At 43.3% G+C, this 19,775-nt stretch overlaps 2 protein-coding genes across 2 annotated transcripts; both read right to left on the reverse strand.

The window, feature by feature from the left end:
* Positions 1-1,087: 1,087 nt before the first annotated feature.
* prkn (parkin RBR E3 ubiquitin protein ligase) lies at positions 1,088-19,028 on the reverse strand. Its single transcript, XM_082556867.1, has 11 exons — positions 18,946-19,028; positions 14,785-14,948; positions 11,138-11,369; positions 10,392-10,507; positions 7,868-7,951; positions 2,704-2,819; positions 2,473-2,609; positions 2,221-2,282; positions 1,604-1,834; positions 1,411-1,528; positions 1,088-1,337 (listed from the first exon to the last, which is right to left on the reverse strand). The coding sequence occupies exons 1-11, from the start codon at positions 18,950-18,952 to the stop codon at positions 1,234-1,236; spliced, it is 1,371 nt and encodes a 456-aa protein (XP_082412993.1). The 5' UTR covers positions 18,953-19,028; the 3' UTR covers positions 1,088-1,233.
* Positions 15,154-17,480, reverse strand: LOC309720199 (uncharacterized protein). Its single transcript, XM_082556874.1, has 3 exons — positions 17,234-17,480; positions 16,782-16,917; positions 15,154-16,504 (listed from the first exon to the last, which is right to left on the reverse strand). The coding sequence occupies exons 2-3, from the start codon at positions 16,893-16,895 to the stop codon at positions 15,716-15,718; spliced, it is 903 nt and encodes a 300-aa protein (XP_082413000.1). The 5' UTR covers positions 16,896-16,917; positions 17,234-17,480; the 3' UTR covers positions 15,154-15,715.
* Positions 19,029-19,775: the final 747 nt, after the last annotated feature.

The raw sequence follows: 19,775 nt of genomic DNA on the forward strand, positions 1-19,775 counted from the left end.
TAGTCAGTTTTGAAGATTAACAAAGACTAACACTGAGCAGTGCTGATTTTCTAACACTGGAATATTTCTAACATTTTGAGTTATTTTCCAGTGTTAGAAAATCAGCACTGCTCAGTGTTAGTCTTTGTTAATCTTCAAAACTGACTAGCTTACTTTTAAACATATACAGTGGACACATGTTTGACTCCTGTGATTAAAGCATCTTTCTTTTAGCTTAACGAGTGAACCGTCAGCTCGTTCAAACACACGTTAAAGTCCGTTTGGCTCGACACCACCGAACAGAGGCAGCAATATAACATAGCTAACATTAACAGTGCAGTGAATCCTGCTTGTGCCGTGATATTCAGGACTGCAAACCGAGCAGCATCACTGACTTTCAGCTTGTTGTGTTTGTGGATATATGACTGACTTTAATTATCCATAAAATCATCAGATTCTCTGTAAGATTAAGGTCGACTATTGAACGGCGCATATTTTAAAGTAAAGGCTTTAAAACCAAGTTAGTACAAACATCGCTAATGTCACATAACTTTGCCAACATGTGGCCAACAGTATGTTTTAATGTTCTTCATTATTAAACATTTGCGCATAAATAAGTGACATAATATTCAGTACTTACTTTTGAAATTTTACTCTTCGGCCACCCCGCTTCAACTGTTTTCTTTGGCAAAATTATCCACACCCACCACCGCACTATGAAGTCTGGGATATGTTGGGCCATGAAGGCTACACCGACCCATCCTTAGAATTCAGGGAAATAAAGGATGCGTTTGAGGGCCGCATTTCAATCAGCCTTTGGTACCTAGTAACTACACAAGCCAGGAAGTACCTGGCTTGTGTAGTTACGTCCTGGAGCACTTCCGTTGTGTTTTGGAGTTTGTACGTGCTTTGTCTCTAGGGGCCACCGTAGCACCTGATGATGAAACGTTTCTCATCTGAAAACGTCCAGATGAACAGAATCAACTTTCTTTACCTGGACGATTCAGCATACACGTGAAGATATTTTAACTCAGAAATGTTTACTCAAATTAACAAAGGAGACAGTAAAACCTGAAAGTCCAAGGGTGAAAATAAACATTTTTCCCACTGTTGGATCCACATGTTTATTCAAACAGTCAGTCAGTCAGACTAAAAACTTCATTTGACTTTTATTGTGAAAGGGCTTCAACAAAAAGGAAGAACATGTTAAAGCCATCAGTCTTTTCTGTGACCGCAAGCAGTGATGTGACCCGTTTAACTGAACCAGTGGTTTCCCATACACTCTCTGTTCCAGGGGACTCCACAGAGCCAGCACCACTCGGCCTTGCACAGCGGGCAGTGCATGTGCATGCAGCCGCCTGCAGGGGGAGACAGCGTGTCAGCCATTGTCACACGATCCTCGACATGTATGACACCACAGCTGTCCCTTACCATTTCTCTCCACGGGAACCGAACACGTTGGGCAGGGCCGGGTCGACTCGGCGATGACGAGCAGAGACGCTGACTCCCATCTCCCCATGAGCGACGCCTCCTCCCCGACCACGAAGCCCTGAGGAAGAAGAGGAGTCAGCTGATTGTTTTATTTTCGTCATCGTCCTACAACCTCTGTAACTGGCCAGCTCACCTGTGCTGCTTCCCCTGTGGGCGGGGCTGTCACTGCCTGACACGCCCCCTCATGGTACTCCCCCCTGCAGAGTCTGCAGAAGACAAAGCCGCAGCCAAGCCGGCGGTCACACTCCAACTTCCTTCTGCCATCAGGTGGGAGAAGCCCCGCCCCACAGCCAGGTGATGGACACATCATTCCTCCAGTGGTGAGCAGACACTCCTCAGCGCCATACTGCAGGTAGCGCCCATACTGAGAGGACACAGCAAAGGTGACTGAGGGTGCAGGTGGTTCAGCTGACTCACCTGGAGCATGCTCACTGGATGAATTTTGGTTTTCTTGCGTTATCGTTGCCATGGTAACCCCTTTCTGCTCACAGTAATTGGCTAGGATTGAGGCAGAGGCCTCTCATTGGCTCTTACTGGTTCCCATTTGCTTACAAAAATCTTCTTCAGGGATTTCATATTTGAGAGTCTGTCTGACATCTGTCTGCCACGTTCACTCTTTTATTTATTTATTTGTTTTTATTTTTTGATCATTTTTTGTTGGCCGAGTGTTGACAGACTTCACAATGTTTCACTCACAGTAAGTGTGAGAGTATTTGTATAATTATCTTTGTGATGCAGTACTGCGTGTACCTGCTCATCTCCCAGGATCCTGAAATGATGAACTTCTTTAATCAGAGAGTCGTCGCAGCCGACTGAAACATTAACACATGAAACATGTTTACACGCGTGTGCACACTCACACATGTCTGATAATGTCGCATGCTCCTGTCTGCAGTTAATGAACAATGATCATTGAAAATGAATTCAGATTCTTGGGCAGTCTTGTTCTGACATATTTCTACAGAGAGTGAAGGTTGCATTGACCACACCCCTTGTCCCCACCTGCACACGGCAGCGAGTAGCCAATCACAGGATGGTACACAAACTGCCGGTCATTCAGGCGCGTCTGGCAATAACGCTGGAAACAGTCGAGACAGATCACATGACGCTCCGAGCACTGGAAGACCAGGACCACGCCCCTGAGAGGCAGAAGGGGTGGGATTACACCTGGCTGATGGGTGATGGGTGGTGTGTGTGTGTGTGTGTGTCCGTGTGTGTGTGTGTGCGCTGTACATGACATCGGTGCAGGCGATACAGGGCACGCCTCTGGTGTTGGTCATGATGAGGTCGAGGGCCACGGAAAGGTCATCATCTGACGTCGGGTGAGACGCACACTTCATGTAAAACTCCTGAAGACAGACACACACACTCCACCTGGCTTAATCAATGACATTATCTGTGATGGCTCATGTGACAATCAAAAGTTCCCGGAAAAACTGAAGTGAGGCGGGGCGCTGTTAGACACCATGGTGTGAAGCAGATGGCCCCGCCCCTCCTTGAGCCTGGTTCTGCCGGAGGTTTCCTCCTGTTAAAAAGGAGTTTGTCCTTCCCACTGTCGTCAAAGTGCTTGCTCATAGGGGGTCATATGATTGTTGGGTTTTTCTCTGTATCTATGAAGCGCCTTGAGGCGACTTTTGTTGTGATTTGGCGCTATATAAATAAATTGAATTGAATTTAATTGAATCTAACCCTAGCGAGTTTATTTCCCATCTCCTGCAAGATCTTCTGAAACGGAATGAAGCACCTCTGTTGGATCGGGTTCACAGATCCCTTGGACCAAAGCCCAGAGATGGAGCACCTCCTTGCCCACTGCTCATTAGAGTCCACTACTTCCATGTCAAGGAACAGCTGCTACGTCTTGCAGGAGCAAACTCTCCTCTACTTTACCAGGGCAGAAGGATCTCCATTTTTCCAGACTTCACACCTGCAGTGGCTAAAAAACGTTCGCAGTTTACTAGTTTGAAGCACCTTCTGCACTCTAGTCCTGGGATCAAGTTCGGCCTGTTCTATTCAGCGGAACTGAGGATATCACTTCCAGATGGAGTTGTACGTAAGTTTACTGATCCTGCGTCTGCCACGGACTTTGCCAATAAGATCCTGGGGGGCCCTGCCTCTCAGGACACATAAGTGTCTTAGCCCGTTAGGCTGATATGTTCATCTTGGTTAACTTCTGTGAAATTTTTTATTTTTTTTATTTTTTTAGTAACATTTATTTGAGGTGAACTTGATTTATAGGATGTGTCTTGTTCTAATATATTTTTATACAATCCTTGATTTGTCTCTGCCTTGTATTGTAAGGAGCTTGAACTCAACTGAGACTTTGGATGGTTGGGAAGAAGTGCTCAGGGGTGTATTTGGTGGGGGGTGCGCGCATCTTGTTTGGGAAGATGCTTCAGCATTTAGGGGGAAGTTTGGGCGTTCTCTTTGTTTTTATATTGTACTGTTCTGTACACTGACTTTGTTCTTTCTGTGCTTCTCACCGGTCAGCTTTTGTTTTTTTGTCTTTGTTCTAACATGGTATCGCAACTAAATATTAATAACCAACAAGCAGGTCACTCGTTTACGTTCTGTAGCTGGAATTGTAAAGGTCTGAATCAGCCTATTAAAAGGAGCAAGGTCCTCCATCATTTGCAATTTTTGGTGCCCAGATTGTGTCAGATCATTTTAGACTTCGTAAGTGCTCCAAAAACGTTAGAGCACTTGTGCAAATATGTGATGTCTTGATGAATCGAGCAGATATTAGAAGTTTACACAGCACCATTCTGGCATGAAAATATCTTTAAAGTTTATTTTGTGACCCAGAAACAGTAATATTTCAAACTCTGCCACTCTGTGTTCCTCTGCCACTGCCTCGTTTGAGGCAAAATAAATTTCTAGCAAACACCGTCGTAGTTACATGCGGCTGTCTTCTTGTTTGATAGCAGATGCTCCCTTCACCCTGGCCAAAAAGGCTAAAATGACCAAACAAAAAGTGGAAAACAGCTGAACATGAGAGGTTTTTGGACAAAGTTTGTTTTTTCCATTGTTTAAGCACTGCTTCCAGCCAAGAGTGATACCATATATGCCCCATAGATGCAGAAAAGGCTAACATTGTTATCTTTTTACAAAAAAACAGCTGAACATGAGAGGTTTTTGGACAAAGTTTGTGTTCTCCATTCTTTAAGCACCGGTTCGAGCACCGTTTAAGCACCGGCACCGTTTCAAAAGTACCGGTTTGGTACTGGTATTGGATAAAACCTAAACGATACCCATTCCTATAACGACAGGCTGTCCTTGCAGACTGAGTTTAATCACCTGTCCTCTGCTCGGGCTGAAGAGATGCTGTTGAAGTGTCAGCACTCCCAGTATGAGTATGGGGATACGGCCAGTAAACTGCTTTCCCATCAGCTTCGTAGTGCAGCAGCTGCACATTCCATTCCTCGGATTCAGACATCAAACAGTGTTTCTATGGATCCTAAAATAATTAATAACCAATTTCGAGACTTTTATTCTCTTTATGCGTCTGAATCTGTATTTAGCACTGAATCTTTGGACTCCTTTTTCAATCATCTTAAACTCCCATCAATTGATCAAACACACAGTCTTCGGCTGGAGGGACCAATAACTGTAGAAGAGATCCTGAAAGCTATCAGCAAATTGCAGTGTTCTAAGTGTCCTGGACAGGACGGGTCTCCCGTTGAGTTCTATCGTAAATTTATGCCTAGACTGGCCCCACTCATGGTAAATATGTATAAGCATTCACTTGAAGTTGGATCCCTCCCACCTTCTCTACTACAGGCATCTATACCCTTGATCTTAAAAAAGGATAATGATCCATTACAATGTGGCTCATACCGTCCCATTTCTTTGTTAAATGTGGACTATAAAATCCTTGCTAAACTTTTAGCGATGCGTGTGGATAATCATCTCCTGGTTGGAACTTCTTTATACTTCCCTGTTTGCCGCTGTCAAAACAAATGGCACATATTCTGACTTTTTTCCTCTGTTCAGAGGGACTAGGCAGGGCTGTCCCATGTCGCCATTGCTCTTTGCAATTGCAATGGAGCCCTTGGCCATATCGCTGAGATCTAACCCAGGTATCACCGGGGTTACTAGAAATGGTATGGAACAAAAGGTCTCCTTATATACAAATGATTTGCTTCTTTATGTCTCAAAACCAGCATCCTCATTTCCTTTGGTGCTCTCAATACTTGAACAGTTTAGCCTTATTTCTGGCTATAAGCTGAATCTCGGCAAGAGTGAACTGTTCCCTCTGAATGCTGCTGCACAGAAATATCAGTGTACAGCACTGCCTTTTCGACTTGTATTGGACAACTGTACATATTTAGGGGTTAAAATTACAAGTCGATTTCATAATCTTTTCAAGCTTAATTTCAACCCACTTGTGGAGAAAGTTAGGCAGGATTTGGACAGATGGTCTCTTCTCCATCTGTCTGTGGCAGGGCGTATAAATGCGATTAAAATGAACATCCTTCCAAAATGTTCTTTTCTTTTTCAGTGTGTCCCTGTATTTATCCCAATTTCTTTTTTTGTTAAATTAGACAAGATTCTCTCGGTTCATTTGGAACAAAAACAAAACAAAACCCTAGAATACGCAAGACATATCTTCAAAGACCGAAAAAGATGGGGGGGTTGGCTTTACCAAACTTTATGTTCTATTATTGGGCATGTAATATTCGTATTCTCAGGTACTGGCTACAGGGGGAAGGTATGAATAATGCCCCGGCGTGGCTGAGCTTGGAGATTTCTTCCTGTGCCTCATCCTCTTTACCAGCCCTGATTTATGCCCAAAAGCAGCCTCCGAGTGCAGGTTTTTATAATAACACTATTGTCAAAGTTACCTTGAAAATATGGCATCAATTTCGTCGTTATTTTAAGCTGAACTTTTTTCCCTTCAGTCACCCATTTTGAAAAATCCCTCTTTTCAGCCTTCGTTAGTTGATGGTGCTTTTTGTTTGTGGGCCTCCTTGGTTATCAGGTCTTTTTCTGATCTGTATATTCAGAATACATTTGCCTCTTTTAAACAGCTCTCATTTAAATTTGGCCTTCCAAAAAGTCACTTTTTTCGCTACTTACAAATCCGGAGTTTTGTTAAGGAGAAATCCTCTCAGTTCCCATCTAACCTCCTTGTCATGACTTTGATAACCTTCTATTGCCTCCCCCTTCATCACAGGGCCTGATCTCTTGTCTGTATGGGAGAATATGTTCATTTGGCAACTCCTCAACCTCGGCTATTAAAATGGCATGGGAGCCGGATTTGGGATGTGTGATTCAGGATGTCTTTTGAGATAAAATTCTTTACCGGGTCCATGGCTCCTCATTATGTGCCAAACACAGGTTAATTCAATGTAAGATTTTACACCGCGTACACTGGACTAAAGCCAGACTAGCTCCAATATACCCCAACCTTAGCCCTGATTGTGACTGCTGTCATCAAACACCTGCCTCTTTAATGCATATGTTTTGGTCATGTCCATCCATCAAACAATACTGGATTAATATTTTTCTGACTCTATCAAAGATCATCCAGCTAACCCTCCAACCTGTGCCCTCAACCCCTTTGTTTGGGGTTCTTCCTGATACAGTTGTCTTGCCGACTCCCCAGGCGGATTTGGTAGCATTTCTCACCTTATTGGCAAGACGCAGAATATTGTTATGTTGGAAGTCCCCTTCTCCCCCATCCTGGGAAATCTGGATCAGAGATGCTTTGCATTTTAGCAAACTCGAAAAGATTAAATTCACCCTGCGTGGGTCTATGGTCAAATTTTTTAAGATCTGGCAACCCTTTTTTGATCATGTGCAGACTTTCCAGTCCCGTAACACTCCCAGTTAGCCAGCTCAGACTTTATTCTATTTTATCTAATGCTTAACTATACAGACTCTATTGTGCCTGCACTTTATGATGGCATTTATTTATCTACTTTATACATATTTCTTTTTTCTTACGGATTTGACTTATTTCGACGACTAAGCTGACCACTCATTTTGTTTGTTCCGTTTTGTTTTTTGTTTGTGTAGGGGTGTGGGTTCTGAAACTCTGCATATCTCTCTTGTCCACTCAGGAACTGCTATCTTGTACTCCAGGGTTTACTATTTGTATTATTAGCTTGGATCCTTTTTTTTTTCCTTTTTGTACACCTACTGGTACTCTTGTAATTATGAGGTGGAATGTATGTTTCATATTGTTTTACGTTCTTCAAAAAGAAAACGGCATATTGTTCAAGTTGTCTTTTGTAAAATGGATGCAGAAAATTCAATAAAAATATCTGGGGAAAAAAATGAAGTCATGCTCCACCCCTCTGACAGCTGATCAATAGTTTGCAGATAAGTCTCTGAGCCGCTGCTTATTTTCTGATTCATCACTGATTCAGCTTTTTGGTGAAGCCTCGCCCCTTACCGCTTCGTTGCCTTGACAATCCTCTGACTGACAGATGCCATGGATGCGACCGGAAAGGAGCACGTCGTCCCAGCAGGACGGACCCTGCAACACACACAGTCAGTGCAGTACTGCAGTATAAGTACTGTAATACAAGTACTGTAGTACAAGCACTGCAGTATAAGTACTGTAATACAAGTACTGTAGTACAAGCACTGCAGTATAAGCACTGTAATACAAGTACTGCAGTATAAGTACTGTAGTACAAGCACTGCAGTATAACTACTGTAATACAAGTACTGTAGTACAAACACTGTACAGGGTGGTCCATTTATATGGATACACCGTAATAAAATGGGAATGGTTGGTGATACTAAAGTCCTGTTTGTGGCACATTAGTATATGTGAGGGGGAAAACTCCTCAAGATGGGTGGTGACCATGGTGGCCATTTAGAAGTCGGCCATCTTGGATACAACTTTTGTTTTTTCAATAGGAAGAGGACCATGTGACACATCAAACTTATTGGTAATGTCACAAGAACAACAATGGTGTTCTTGGTTTCAACGTAACTTTATTCTTTCATGAGTTATTTACAAGTTTCTCTTTGTTCACAGCCATTGACATGTCGAAGAGGTTAACACGTGAAGAGCGAAATCATGTTGATATCTGGTGAACGCAGTAACCGGGTCATTGCAGCAGATTTCAATGCAAGACACCCTACGAGACCACCCATCTCCCATGCTACAGTTAGCAAACTGCTTGCTAAGTTTCGTGAAACTGGTTCAGTGTTGGATTTGCCAAAATGTGGACGTAAGAAAACCGTCACTAATGAAGAAACATCAGTGGCTGTCCTAGCTTCATTCAGCAAGAGCCCACAGCGTAGCACTCGCCGCATGTCACTGGAGAGCGGCATTAGTCGAACATCCCTTTGGCGGATATTAGCTACTCACAAATGGCACCCTTACAAACTCCAGCTACTGCAGCATCTCAACGAGGATGACCCAGATCGGCGCACAGAATTTGCAGAATGGGCAAAACAAAAACTGGAACAGGACCCTCAGTTCACGCAGAAGATTTTGTTCAGTGATGAGGCAAACTTTTATGTGAATGGTGAAGTTAACAAACAAAACCACCGCTATTGGTCTGACACTGACCCACATTGGATGGATCCCTCCAAGACTGTTGGAACAACAAAAGTGATGGTTTGGTGTGGTATATGGGGCACAACGATAGTGGGTCCATTCTTCATCAATGGAAACCCTCAAGGCCACTGGATGTTTGAAATTGCTACATGATGATGTGTTTCCCTCTTTATGCACTGAAGCTGGCACGTTCCCTGAGTTTTTCCAACAAGATGGTGCACCACCACATTATGGGTGCCAGGTCCGAGCATTCCTAGATGAACAGTTTCCTGGAAAGTGGATTGGTCGTCGTGGGCCAGTTGAATGGCCCCCAAGGTCTCCCGATCTGACCCCCTTAGACTTTTATCTTTGGGGTCATCTGAAGGCAATTGTCTATGGTGTGAAGATACGAGATGTGCAGCACCTGAAACTACAGATACTGGATGCCTGTGCTGGCATTTCTCCCGCGGTGTTGCTATCAGTGTGTAAAGAGTGGGAGAAGAGGGTTGCATTGACAATCCAACACAATGGGCAGCACATTGAACACATTTTATAAGTGGTCAGAAACTTGTAAATAACTCATGAAAGAATAAAGTTACGTTGAAACCAAGCACACCATTGTTTTTCTTGTGACATTACCAATAAGTTTGATATGTCACATGGCCCTCTTCCTATTGAAAAAACAAAAGTTGTATCCAAGCTGGCCGACTTCTGAATGGCCACCATGGTCACCACCCATCTTGAGGAGTTTGCCCCCTCACATATACTAATGTGCCACAAACAGGACTTTAATATCACCAACCATTCCCATTTTATTACGGTGTATCCATATAAATGGACCACCCTGTAGTACAAGCACTGTAGTACAAGCACTGTAGTACAAGTACTGCAGTATAAGCACTGTAGTACAAACACTGCAGTACAAGTACTGCAGTATAAGCACTGTAGTACAAGTACTGCAGTATAAGCACTGTAATAAAAGTACTGTACACAGCAAAATCTCCAGTGTTAAATTAACACTAGAGAGTGTCTATATGGGTCCACACCTCTGAGTGTTAAATACAACACTGTTGAGTGTTAAATTAACACTTTTGACAGTGTTATATGTTTAAAAGTAACCTAGTCAGTTTTGAAGATTAACAATGGCTAACACTGAGCTGTGCTGATTTTCTAACACTGGAATATTTCTAATATTTTGAGTTATTTTCCAGTGTTAGAAAATCAGCACAGCTCAGTGTTAGTCTTTGTTAATCTTCAAAACTGACTAGGTTACTTTTAAACATATAACACTGTCAAAAGTGTTAATTTAACACTCAACAGTGTTGTATTTAACACTCAGAGGTGTGGACCCATATAGACACTCTCTAGTGTTAATTTAACACTGGAGATTTTGCTGTGTAGTTTAAGCAGAAACGTCTCTCACCCTGCTGAGCGTCAGCGCCGTCTGTTTGCAGCGTCGGCAGCGCGCTCGCAGTTTTCCTGGCTCGATGGAGCGGCAGCTCTTACAGAACACGAAGAAGGTACTGCAGGTACGCACACCTTTACACACAGTACACAGTCAGAGTAGTAAGGTGCTGCCAAGCATGATTAGGGTTATAAATACAATTTCAGGGTATTTGGTGGTACTCGTCTTTTCCAGGCAGCAGAAAGAATGTAATGTGCTACTGCAACCAGAAGGTGGCGCTCAAGTGCTCAGGGACATTTCTATACAAACGTTTTACTTTATCATCGTACATAAGAAACAAGAAGCACTGGAACTCACAGCTCCAGCGAGGTACTGAGTAATACTACTCTGAAGGGAGTATTACAGCACTTCATGTGTTTCATGTATAAAAACGTGTTTCAGCTCATTTTTAATTCTTTCATCAGAAATATATCAGACTCCTCCCTCACACCTCCATCTCAGGTGTGTGATGGATCACTGATCAGAGACAGGTGATGCATTCAGGTGCCCTCGTAAACTCGGGACTCAAACAGGATGTACTGTCAGCTGAGGCAACAGTTAAAATAAAATTTAAATTGAATAAAAATCGGTTATAAAATAAATAAATAAGTCTTTCTGAGAGTCCAGTGTGCTATTTGTTTCATTAGAAAAAACATTACATTTCAGGAATTTCAGCAGCAGCAAGGGACGGGGCATCGAGGCACCTGTAACCATGACATACTCACTGCTGTGAGCTCCAGCCTGCACCTCCTTCAGACTCTCCCCCTCTGCTCTGCCCTCTCCTCCCTCACTGTTGGCAGGGAGTCGAGAAGAGCTGAGGTCCAGCCTGGTCAAAGAGCCCTGCTCCTGCTCCTCCTCTCCGTCCTCAGCTCGATGCTCCTGCATGAGCCGCTGAAAGGAGGCGCCTGAAGGAGGGAGGACGACGTGGACGGTGCTCTGCTCTGGGAGGTCGCAGCCCTGAGTGACAGGAGGAGGAAGAGGAGGTTTTTTTTTAAATTAATAATTAAAACAATGCAAATACAAACTGTCGTAGAGGATAAAACTGTAGAACAATATTCAAAGACAACAAAAACAACAAAAGACTGGAGGCAAAAATCAAAACAGTAACAGATGAGAAACGTCATCATAGATTTTAACAGATCTGCTGGATTTCAGTTTCTTCAGTTGTACGGAAGGCCCAACAGCGCCTCTACTACCTGAGGAGACTGCGGAGCGCACACATTCCCAGATCTCTGATGTTGAACTTCTACAACTGTGCCATCAGCAGCGTTCTGACGTATAGATTTCTAGTGTGGTTCCCCAGCTGCACCAAGGCCGATCAGCAAGCACTCCAGCGGGTGGTGAAAGAAGCTGGCAGAATTATTGGAACAAGTCTGCCAGAGATCAGTAATATCTTCCCCACTCGCTGTCTGAGGAGGGTGCACAGTATCCTGCGGGACCAACATCACCCTGCGCGCCACCTTTTCCATCTGCTGCCCTCAGGGAGAAGGTACAGGTCTATACAGGCCAGAACATCCAGACTGGCCAACGGCCTGTATCCACAGGCTGTGAGGCTCCTGAACTCTCTGCCCCCCTCTCACGGACAATAACCATATCCAACTTCTTAATAGCAATGAACTGGTCTGCATTGGTGCATCATATCTTTATTCTAATAATAATAATAATAATACATTTTATTTATAGGCGCCTTTCAGACGCTCAAGGTCACCTTACAAAAACACGTGAGCAATAGCAGCAAAAAATATATTAAACATGGTAAAATCTAATTTAGTCAGTCATTCAGTCATAAAAGTATAAAAGCAAATATAAAAACTGAGCAAGGTAAAAATGGACTAAGACAGATCAGCTGTATGCAATGCTGAATAGATGAGTTTTGAGACATGATTTAAAAGTGGTGAGAGCGTTTGGCTCATTAGTGACAGGCTCTGAGTCCAATGGTAGTCAGGCGAGCAGGTGGAACAGACAGAAGGGAAGAAGAGCGGAGTGTACGATGGAGTGAGTACGTATGAAGATCAGATAAATATGGAGGAGCGAGGTTATGAAGCGCTTTGAAAGTGAGAAGAAGGATCTTGAAATTGACATGGTGGTGAACTGGAAGCCAATGGAGCTGTTTAAGAACAGCTGTTATATGTTCAGTGGATCTAATTCTGGAAATAATACGAGCAGCTGTATTTTGAACTAACTGCAATTTATGGAGAGATTTATGAGGTAGACCACAAAGAAAGGGATTCACAGTAAGCTAAACGAGATGTGACAAGAGCATCGACAAGTATGGCGGTACTGTTTGAAGTGAGTGAAGGACGAAGGCGGTTAATATTACAGAGATGAAAATATAATTTATATGTGCTGCGAAGGACAGAGCGCTGTCGATGATGACACCAAGACTCTTAACCTGAGGGGAGGGTGTGACAACAGTCATCGATGGATAACGAAAGACTGGTTGGGACTTTGGTCAGTTTTGATTTGGTGCCTATTAAAATGAATTCTGTTTTATTAAATTTAAGAAAGTTGTGAGTAAACCAGACCTTGATTTCACTTAAACAGTCAGAAATGGATGTGGGTGGGAGAGTAGCTGTGGGTTTGGAGCTGGGTGTCATCTGCGCAGCAGTGAAACTGGAAGTTAGGCTTCCTGATAATATTACCTAGGGGTAGGAGATAGATGATAAAAAGTAAAGGACCCAGGACAGAGCCTTGGGGTACACCAGAATTAACTGGAGTAGATACTGATCTGTGAGAGAGTAATTGAACAAACTGTGAGCAGCCAGAGTAAACCAGGCGAGTGCTGTACCACTGATGCCAATAGATGCTAATCTGTGAAGAAGGATGTGGTGGGAGATTGTGGCAAAAGCTGCTGTAAGCTCAAGAAGAATGAGGATGGAGATGAGTCCAGAGTCAGCTGCAAGCAGAAGATCATTGGTGATTTTTACTAGACATGTTTCTGTACTGTGACATGAACGGAAGCCGGACTGAAACTGTTCGTACAGGTTATTTCCAGTGAGATGACGATGAACCTGTGCAGCCACTATCTTTTCCAGAACGTTGGCTAAGACAGGCAGATTTGAAATTGGCCTGAAATTATTTAGATTGGAGGGATCTGAACCATTCTTTTCAGTACTGGAGTTATTATTGCATAGAAGGTAATCTATATTCTGCTCTTGCTCTTGACGAAGGCGGTCGCACTTTTCTCCTCTCCTCCTCCTCTCCCTTAGCTTCCCTGCTTAGCCTCTTGTGTCCTTGTCTAGTCTCGTGTTTTTTGTATTACTTTCCCTGGAACATTCTCTCACAGTCTGTTCTCTAAAACCTAAAAGAGGAATAAAGGCCACCTGGGTTGGCAGGAAGACTGTTTACTTAGCCTGGCAGGGCGAAGGACACTGTCCCAGCTGAACTCTGGACACACACATACATATACACTGATATGCACACACTCATCTCCCTTCCCTTTCCAAACGCCTTCGACACTTATTCCCTCCCGATGCTGCACCCCCCCGTTGCTTGTCATGTGTTTCTTTGGTGTATTAAGTGTTTTTTCATGTGCAGAGGTGTTTTTTTCTGTTCTCAAACTGATCTCCCTGTTGGAGCTCAGTCTGGGAGGAGTTATTTTCACTGATTTGAGTGACAACCAGCTGATACAGGACATGAGAAAAACAGATGGTGTAATGTTTCACAGGCTGAATCACTAAAAGAACACGGGTCCAAATGTAAACCTCCTTTTTAGAAATTCAGATACGGGGTATTTATTATTAATGACCTTAAAATGGGTTTCTTTAACTTTTGGAGGAACAGGCTACTTAACAAATTCAGAAAACACCTTTTCCACTAGTGACTGATCCCCGTGAAAGGCCTGCACACGTCTACCCGAGTCAAACTCATGGAAAAGAATCGATTTGAAGTTCACTCTAATAAACTTATTGTACTATCATTTAAATTAAAGTTTCCAATTTTGAAGCTTGGCAGCGCTGGTTTGATGTTAGAATGTAACAATGTGTTGCATAATAGCTGAGCTAATGGGATAGCATGACAAACCTTTCTGGTATCTTTTAGTGGGCAGTCTAAATTGTGTCTCTTCAGAAAAGATACATAATCCAGTAAAGCACCATTAGAGTCTAACAAGTCAGTTACAAACAAGATGCCGCTCTCAAACCAGTTTCTGGTAAATAATGGCTTTCTAGCGGTTATCAGTCTATTGTTCCAAAGTGTCCACATGTGAGACGAGGAGAAGGAGAGGACCTGTTTGAGAAAACTAGATAGTTTAACCGGAATTTTACTGAAATTCGAGGAAGAGGAGGAGATCACTGGCATGTAGACCCCTCTGAGTGATCACTTCCTCCTGCAGATGCCTCGACCCCGCAGTGACCCCTGACCTCTAGCGTACCTGCAGTGTGGCGGTGCTCTGCAGCTCCCGGCCTGCAAACAGCACCTTGAGGCGCTCCGGCCGCACCCCCTGCTGACTCCCCACCACCTCCTTCAGCTGAGCCACGCTCGCCTCCTCCTGCAACTCCACCGGGACGCCAGGGCCCAGGTTAAAGCGCACAAACACTGAGGACAGACACACACACACACACTTCAGCTTCACGTAGGTTATTTGCCACGTGTTCTTTTGAAAGTAAAATGACGTCACTGCGTGTAGCACCTGAACTCTAATCAGGTCATTGGCTGTGTCCCAATTCAGGGTCTGCACGCTTGAGGCACGCGCACTACACGCACTACGCGTACTACGTACGGTGCGTACTATAAGTACGAGAAGTGCGGAAGTGAGAGGCTTGTGAAATGGGACGGGACGGTCTAACCTGCGTCGCGCTGTTCAGGTTGCCTAGCAACCATGATACTAACCACGAGAAACGTTACATACAGCTTTGTTTGAAATTAATGAAGGAGAAAAAATGTTTTGTTGGTCATTCATTTTTGTCATGACATCACTTTGATTAGTTGAGTATCTGAGGCTGAGACCACGGGACTGTAAATATATGTGTGTGTGTGTGTGTGTGTGTGTGTGTGTGTGTGTGTGTGTGTTATAGCAGTGAGCTTGAACTCTGGGTCAAAGATTCAAGTTGCAGTTATTTATATTTCTTATCACCTCAAATCTTCACTCAAAGACGAGTATCTGTGACAGTGTATATATAGATGTATTATATATAAGAGACAAATATTGTTCTTTTAATATGTTGACATTACTAAATTTGGCTCAATGCTTACATACATGTGTAAAAAGGAAAATGTACGAGCTGTGATAACTGTGTCTGATAGAATGAAGAGTAGACTGATATATGAAATATTCCTTTATTGGGTGAGAAAATCAGACCATGTCATAACTGCTGTAAGTCATACAGAATAGATATCAGAGCCTTAACCCATTTTTTAACTAATGCTGTGTTCTGGTAATTTGACAGCATACATGCCACTGCAAACAGTTGGTTGATATTATAAACATGTGACATGGTAATGATGCTATCAAAAAGTTTGTTCTGTTTGATCCTCCTAATGACTCGCTCCACATGTACCCTGAGTCTGGCTATGGCCTGCGTCTCCTTAACCTGGTATGCTGGCATCTGCTTCTGCTTAGATAGAAAAGGTGGGCAGTACACTTTGCATTTACAACAATCAGTGATTAGGAAGCCCTTATCTACCATCACTGCCATGTCTTCAGTCAACTTCTCAGCAATGCCTGATTGTTTGAATAGTTCCTTGTCACTAACCGAACCAGCATACAGATTAGAGATGAATGTCACTGGACCATGTGGAGCTATGCCAACCAGGGCTTTCATCGTACAGTGGGATTTGTACGAAGAGTACATTTCACTTTGGAGAAGTGGTGAGGATGGTGTCTGACACCTCAGCTCTGTACAGTCAAGGATCATCTGGGTGTCTGAGAAATCTTTGAATTCCTCAGGGAGGTAAGCTTGCACTCCTTCACGTGTAAGCCAGATGCATTGAGACCCCAGTGCAGTGGCAAGAAAATTTGTCCATGTTGCAATAATGCGGCTCACTGTGGACTGGTGTATGTTAAATCGGTGTGCCAGGTCCCTCTCCTTCAAACCAACTGACAGGAAAACCAGGAAAAGAAAAAACTCGTCAATTGGCTGTAGCAGCTGCCTCTGGAAGGTGAAAACAAAAGGGAAAATGTTACTCCTTAAGCTATGAACTAGTAAAATTATGCTTTTCTTGGCTAAATGTTTTGTAATGGTTATGCATACCGTACCATGGGGTAAACAATGAGGTGCTGTAGTGCACAGGTGTATGTATGTAAAGGATACTGAGTCTAGCATACATACACCTGTGTATGTATGCTACTGTACATAATGTAATGTTATTGTACATAAATACAATAACATTACACCTCTAGTTCTAACTACCAACAAACCCATAACCTACTGTTGATGTGCGTGCAGGTGTCAACACTTCTTCGTTCCGATTGGCAGCTGACTTGGCTCTTGAAACCCGGATCATTTTATAGATGCAAGGCTCAATCAAAACCCAGAATGCCATCAAATGATCATAGCTTGGAAATCTATTCACGAGAGAGCCATACATCGTGTCAATCATTAATTAACATTACACACTGACATAAAAATAATGTGAACTGTGACAAATATGCTAATGGAATGCTGTATAAAATAGTCTGATTAAGAGTATTTGGTGTTGTATTTTACCTGTAGCATTAGGATATCGTTTAAATACTAAAGCATCTACATAAAACATACAATCAGCAGAGAAAAAGTAAATTTCTATTTTGTTTTCATTAAGACTGGAAAAACTTTCTAAATTTAACTGATGGTGACCTTGGTATATTTTAAACAGTTAGCTTGAATAGAACTTAGATGTACCTGGTATAGAATCGGATGTCAGTGTCGGAGCCAGCAAAACGCTGTAACCCAAATTCTCGCTGGACACGTAACTCCTGTATTTCCTTCCTCAGAGTCTCCACGTCTTTGAACAGGTCTTCTGCAGCTGATGCAGATATGTCCAATGCAGACGGCTCGGGGACTGAGCAGTAGTCATGATCTCTTGTAAGACGAACTAGTTCAGGGCGTCGCTCCGTTCTCTCCCAAACACTACGCCGCGGTGGTTCAACTTTATAGCCATTCTACTCAAAAAGTGTTGGTACAGCACCTTTAATAAGCCTCCTTCGACCATCGAGGGTTGTTGGCTCTATGAGTTGATCACTGGCAAAGTGTCTGCAGCAGACCCTGGTGTGAGAGGTAATCGTGAAATGATCCCGGCGTATGTTTACCAGCCATTGTCTTCTCAAGTGGAATGGGTCGGAAAGGCATGAAAACTTAGTATGCCGTTAAATTTGGCTGAAGCTGAACAAAGTGGGACACAGCGATGCTCGGAGTATTTCTTCTCCTGCTGTTGAAAATGGTCTGTTTTAAACACTTTCCTTTTTATACTCATTCTGAAGCGACATTAGCATAGCTACCGATAGATAAGCAAACGTACCGGAAACGCACAAGCGGTACTATTTGGAAACGGAAATACGTCACATGCCCTAGTGCAAGTAGTCTATTCAGGGTCTGCAGCCTTAAAGTACGCATTTCAAGGCCGATTACGTCACAGCGGCGCGCCGAAGGCTGTCCCAATTCAAAGGCTGCTCAAAATGCGACCCTGAAATGCGTCCTTCATTTCCCTGAATTTTAAGGCTGTGGCAGTGTAGACTTCGTGGCCCAACATATCCCAGAATGCATAGCGCAGCAGTGGGTGTGGATAAATTTGCAGAAAAAAACGGCGGATGAGGGGCGCCCGAAGAGTACACTTTAAGTACTGAATATTATGTCACTTATTTATGTGCAAATGTTTAATAACGAAGAACAATAAAACATTCCTGTTGGCCACATGTCGGCAAAGTCATGTGACATTAGTGACATTTGTACTAACTTGGTTTTAAAGTCTTTACTTTAAAATATACGCCGTTCAATAGCTGAGCTTCATCTCACAGAGAATGATCAAAGCTCATGTAGAAACAAACAAACAAATGAACAAAAGATTTTCTCCTTCATTTCTGTCAAACAAAGCTATGACACGTTTCCAGCTGTTATTATCATGGTTGCTAGGCAACCTGGGCAGCGCAACGGAGGCTTTTTTTTTTTTTTACTTTATTGACAAACAACAGTATCAGCGCAACGGAGGCTAGACCGTCCCATTTCACAAGCCTCGCACTTCCGGCCTTAGCGGTCTTTGAGTACGCGGCCCTTGAGGATCGTTGAGGCTGCGTACTTTAAGGCTGCAGACCCTGAATTGGGAGACAGCCACTGTGTGATATATGGGACCACGAAGCGTGCACCGGACCACGCTTGATATTTGGGGAAATCGACGGCGCATTTGAAGTACACTTCGAATTGGGACAGCCGTCGTCGCGTGGCGGTGACGTAATCGCCCTTAAAATGCGTATTTCAAGCGTGCAGACCCTGAATTGGGACACAGCCACCGATCCGCACACAGGACAGCCCACACAGAACCCTCACTGACCCGCATCAACCAAAAAAAGCAGATCAGCTGACTGACCGGATCAATCAGCTGATCGGTCCGGTAGACTCACCGATCATGCTTCTCTCTGCTCTCTCCGTCCTTCATGTGTGTTTACAGTCTGCGGGCCGCAGTGCCCCCTGGGGGCTGTAGTTCTTTTTTCTTCGTCTTCAGTTGACTCCAACAATCAGGCGCATTACCCCCACCTACTGGTTGGAGGTGTAGCTTTAGGGCTGTGTGTCAGGTGTGTGTGTGTGTGTGTGTGTGTGTGTGTGTGTGTGTGTGTACCTGTGTATGGGTATTAATGTCTTCGTGGGGACCAAAATCCCGGTCCCCATTAGTTTGAAGACACTTTTGAGACTCAAAATATGGTTTTAATGTCAGGGTTACATTTAGGTGAGGTTAAGGGGCTAGGGCAGGGGTCAGCAACCTTTAACCCCCGAAGAGCCACTTGGACCCGGTTTCCACGCAAACAAAAACACTGGGAGCCACAAATACTTTCTGACATCTAAAATGAAGATAACACTGTATACATTGTTTTTTTTACCTTTATGCTTTGTGTGAGCAACTAAGGTGTGTTGCTTATGAAATCCATGAAGTGCTACAGAGAAAACTACATTTTATTTATGTAATTAACACATTTTGAACTCTTAAAGAAATATAACAAAAAGGAAAGACACTCAGTTGAAGGTCTCTTACATGAATTTAAAAGCTGAACTAAAATGATCCATGTAGCAAAGAAAAACTGTTGAGAGCCGCCACCCTTGTATCGCCTTTGGGTTTTTGGAGCTTTGACCTGAATGTTAAAAAATAATTGGAAAAAAACACTATGCTGCTAAAAAAAATATTGCAAAATTCTGCATAAATATGTATTTTACCATGTTAACGTGTGTGGCGGGGCGT

This window comes from Aulonocara stuartgranti, assembly GCF_965226115.1.
Source record: "Aulonocara stuartgranti genome assembly, chromosome: 13".
NCBI lineage: Eukaryota > Metazoa > Chordata > Actinopteri > Cichliformes > Cichlidae > Aulonocara > Aulonocara stuartgranti.

Coding starts and splice junctions, on each gene's coding strand:
- LOC309720199 (XM_082556874.1), bottom strand. CDS start 16,895: ATGGCATTCTGGGTTTTGATTGAGCCTTGCATCTATAAAATGATCCGG. Junction 16,505..16,781: donor CACCTGCACGCACATCAACA/GTAGGTTATGGG, acceptor TTCACCTTCCAG/AGGCAGCTGCTACAGCCAAT.
- prkn (XM_082556867.1), bottom strand. Junction 2,820..7,867: donor ATTGTCAAGGCAACGAAGCG/GTAAGGGGCGAG, acceptor GTCTGTCTTCAG/GAGTTTTACATGAAGTGTGC. Junction 1,338..1,410: donor GGTTCCCGTGGAGAGAAATG/GTAAGGGACAGC, acceptor CTCCCCCTGCAG/GCGGCTGCATGCACATGCAC.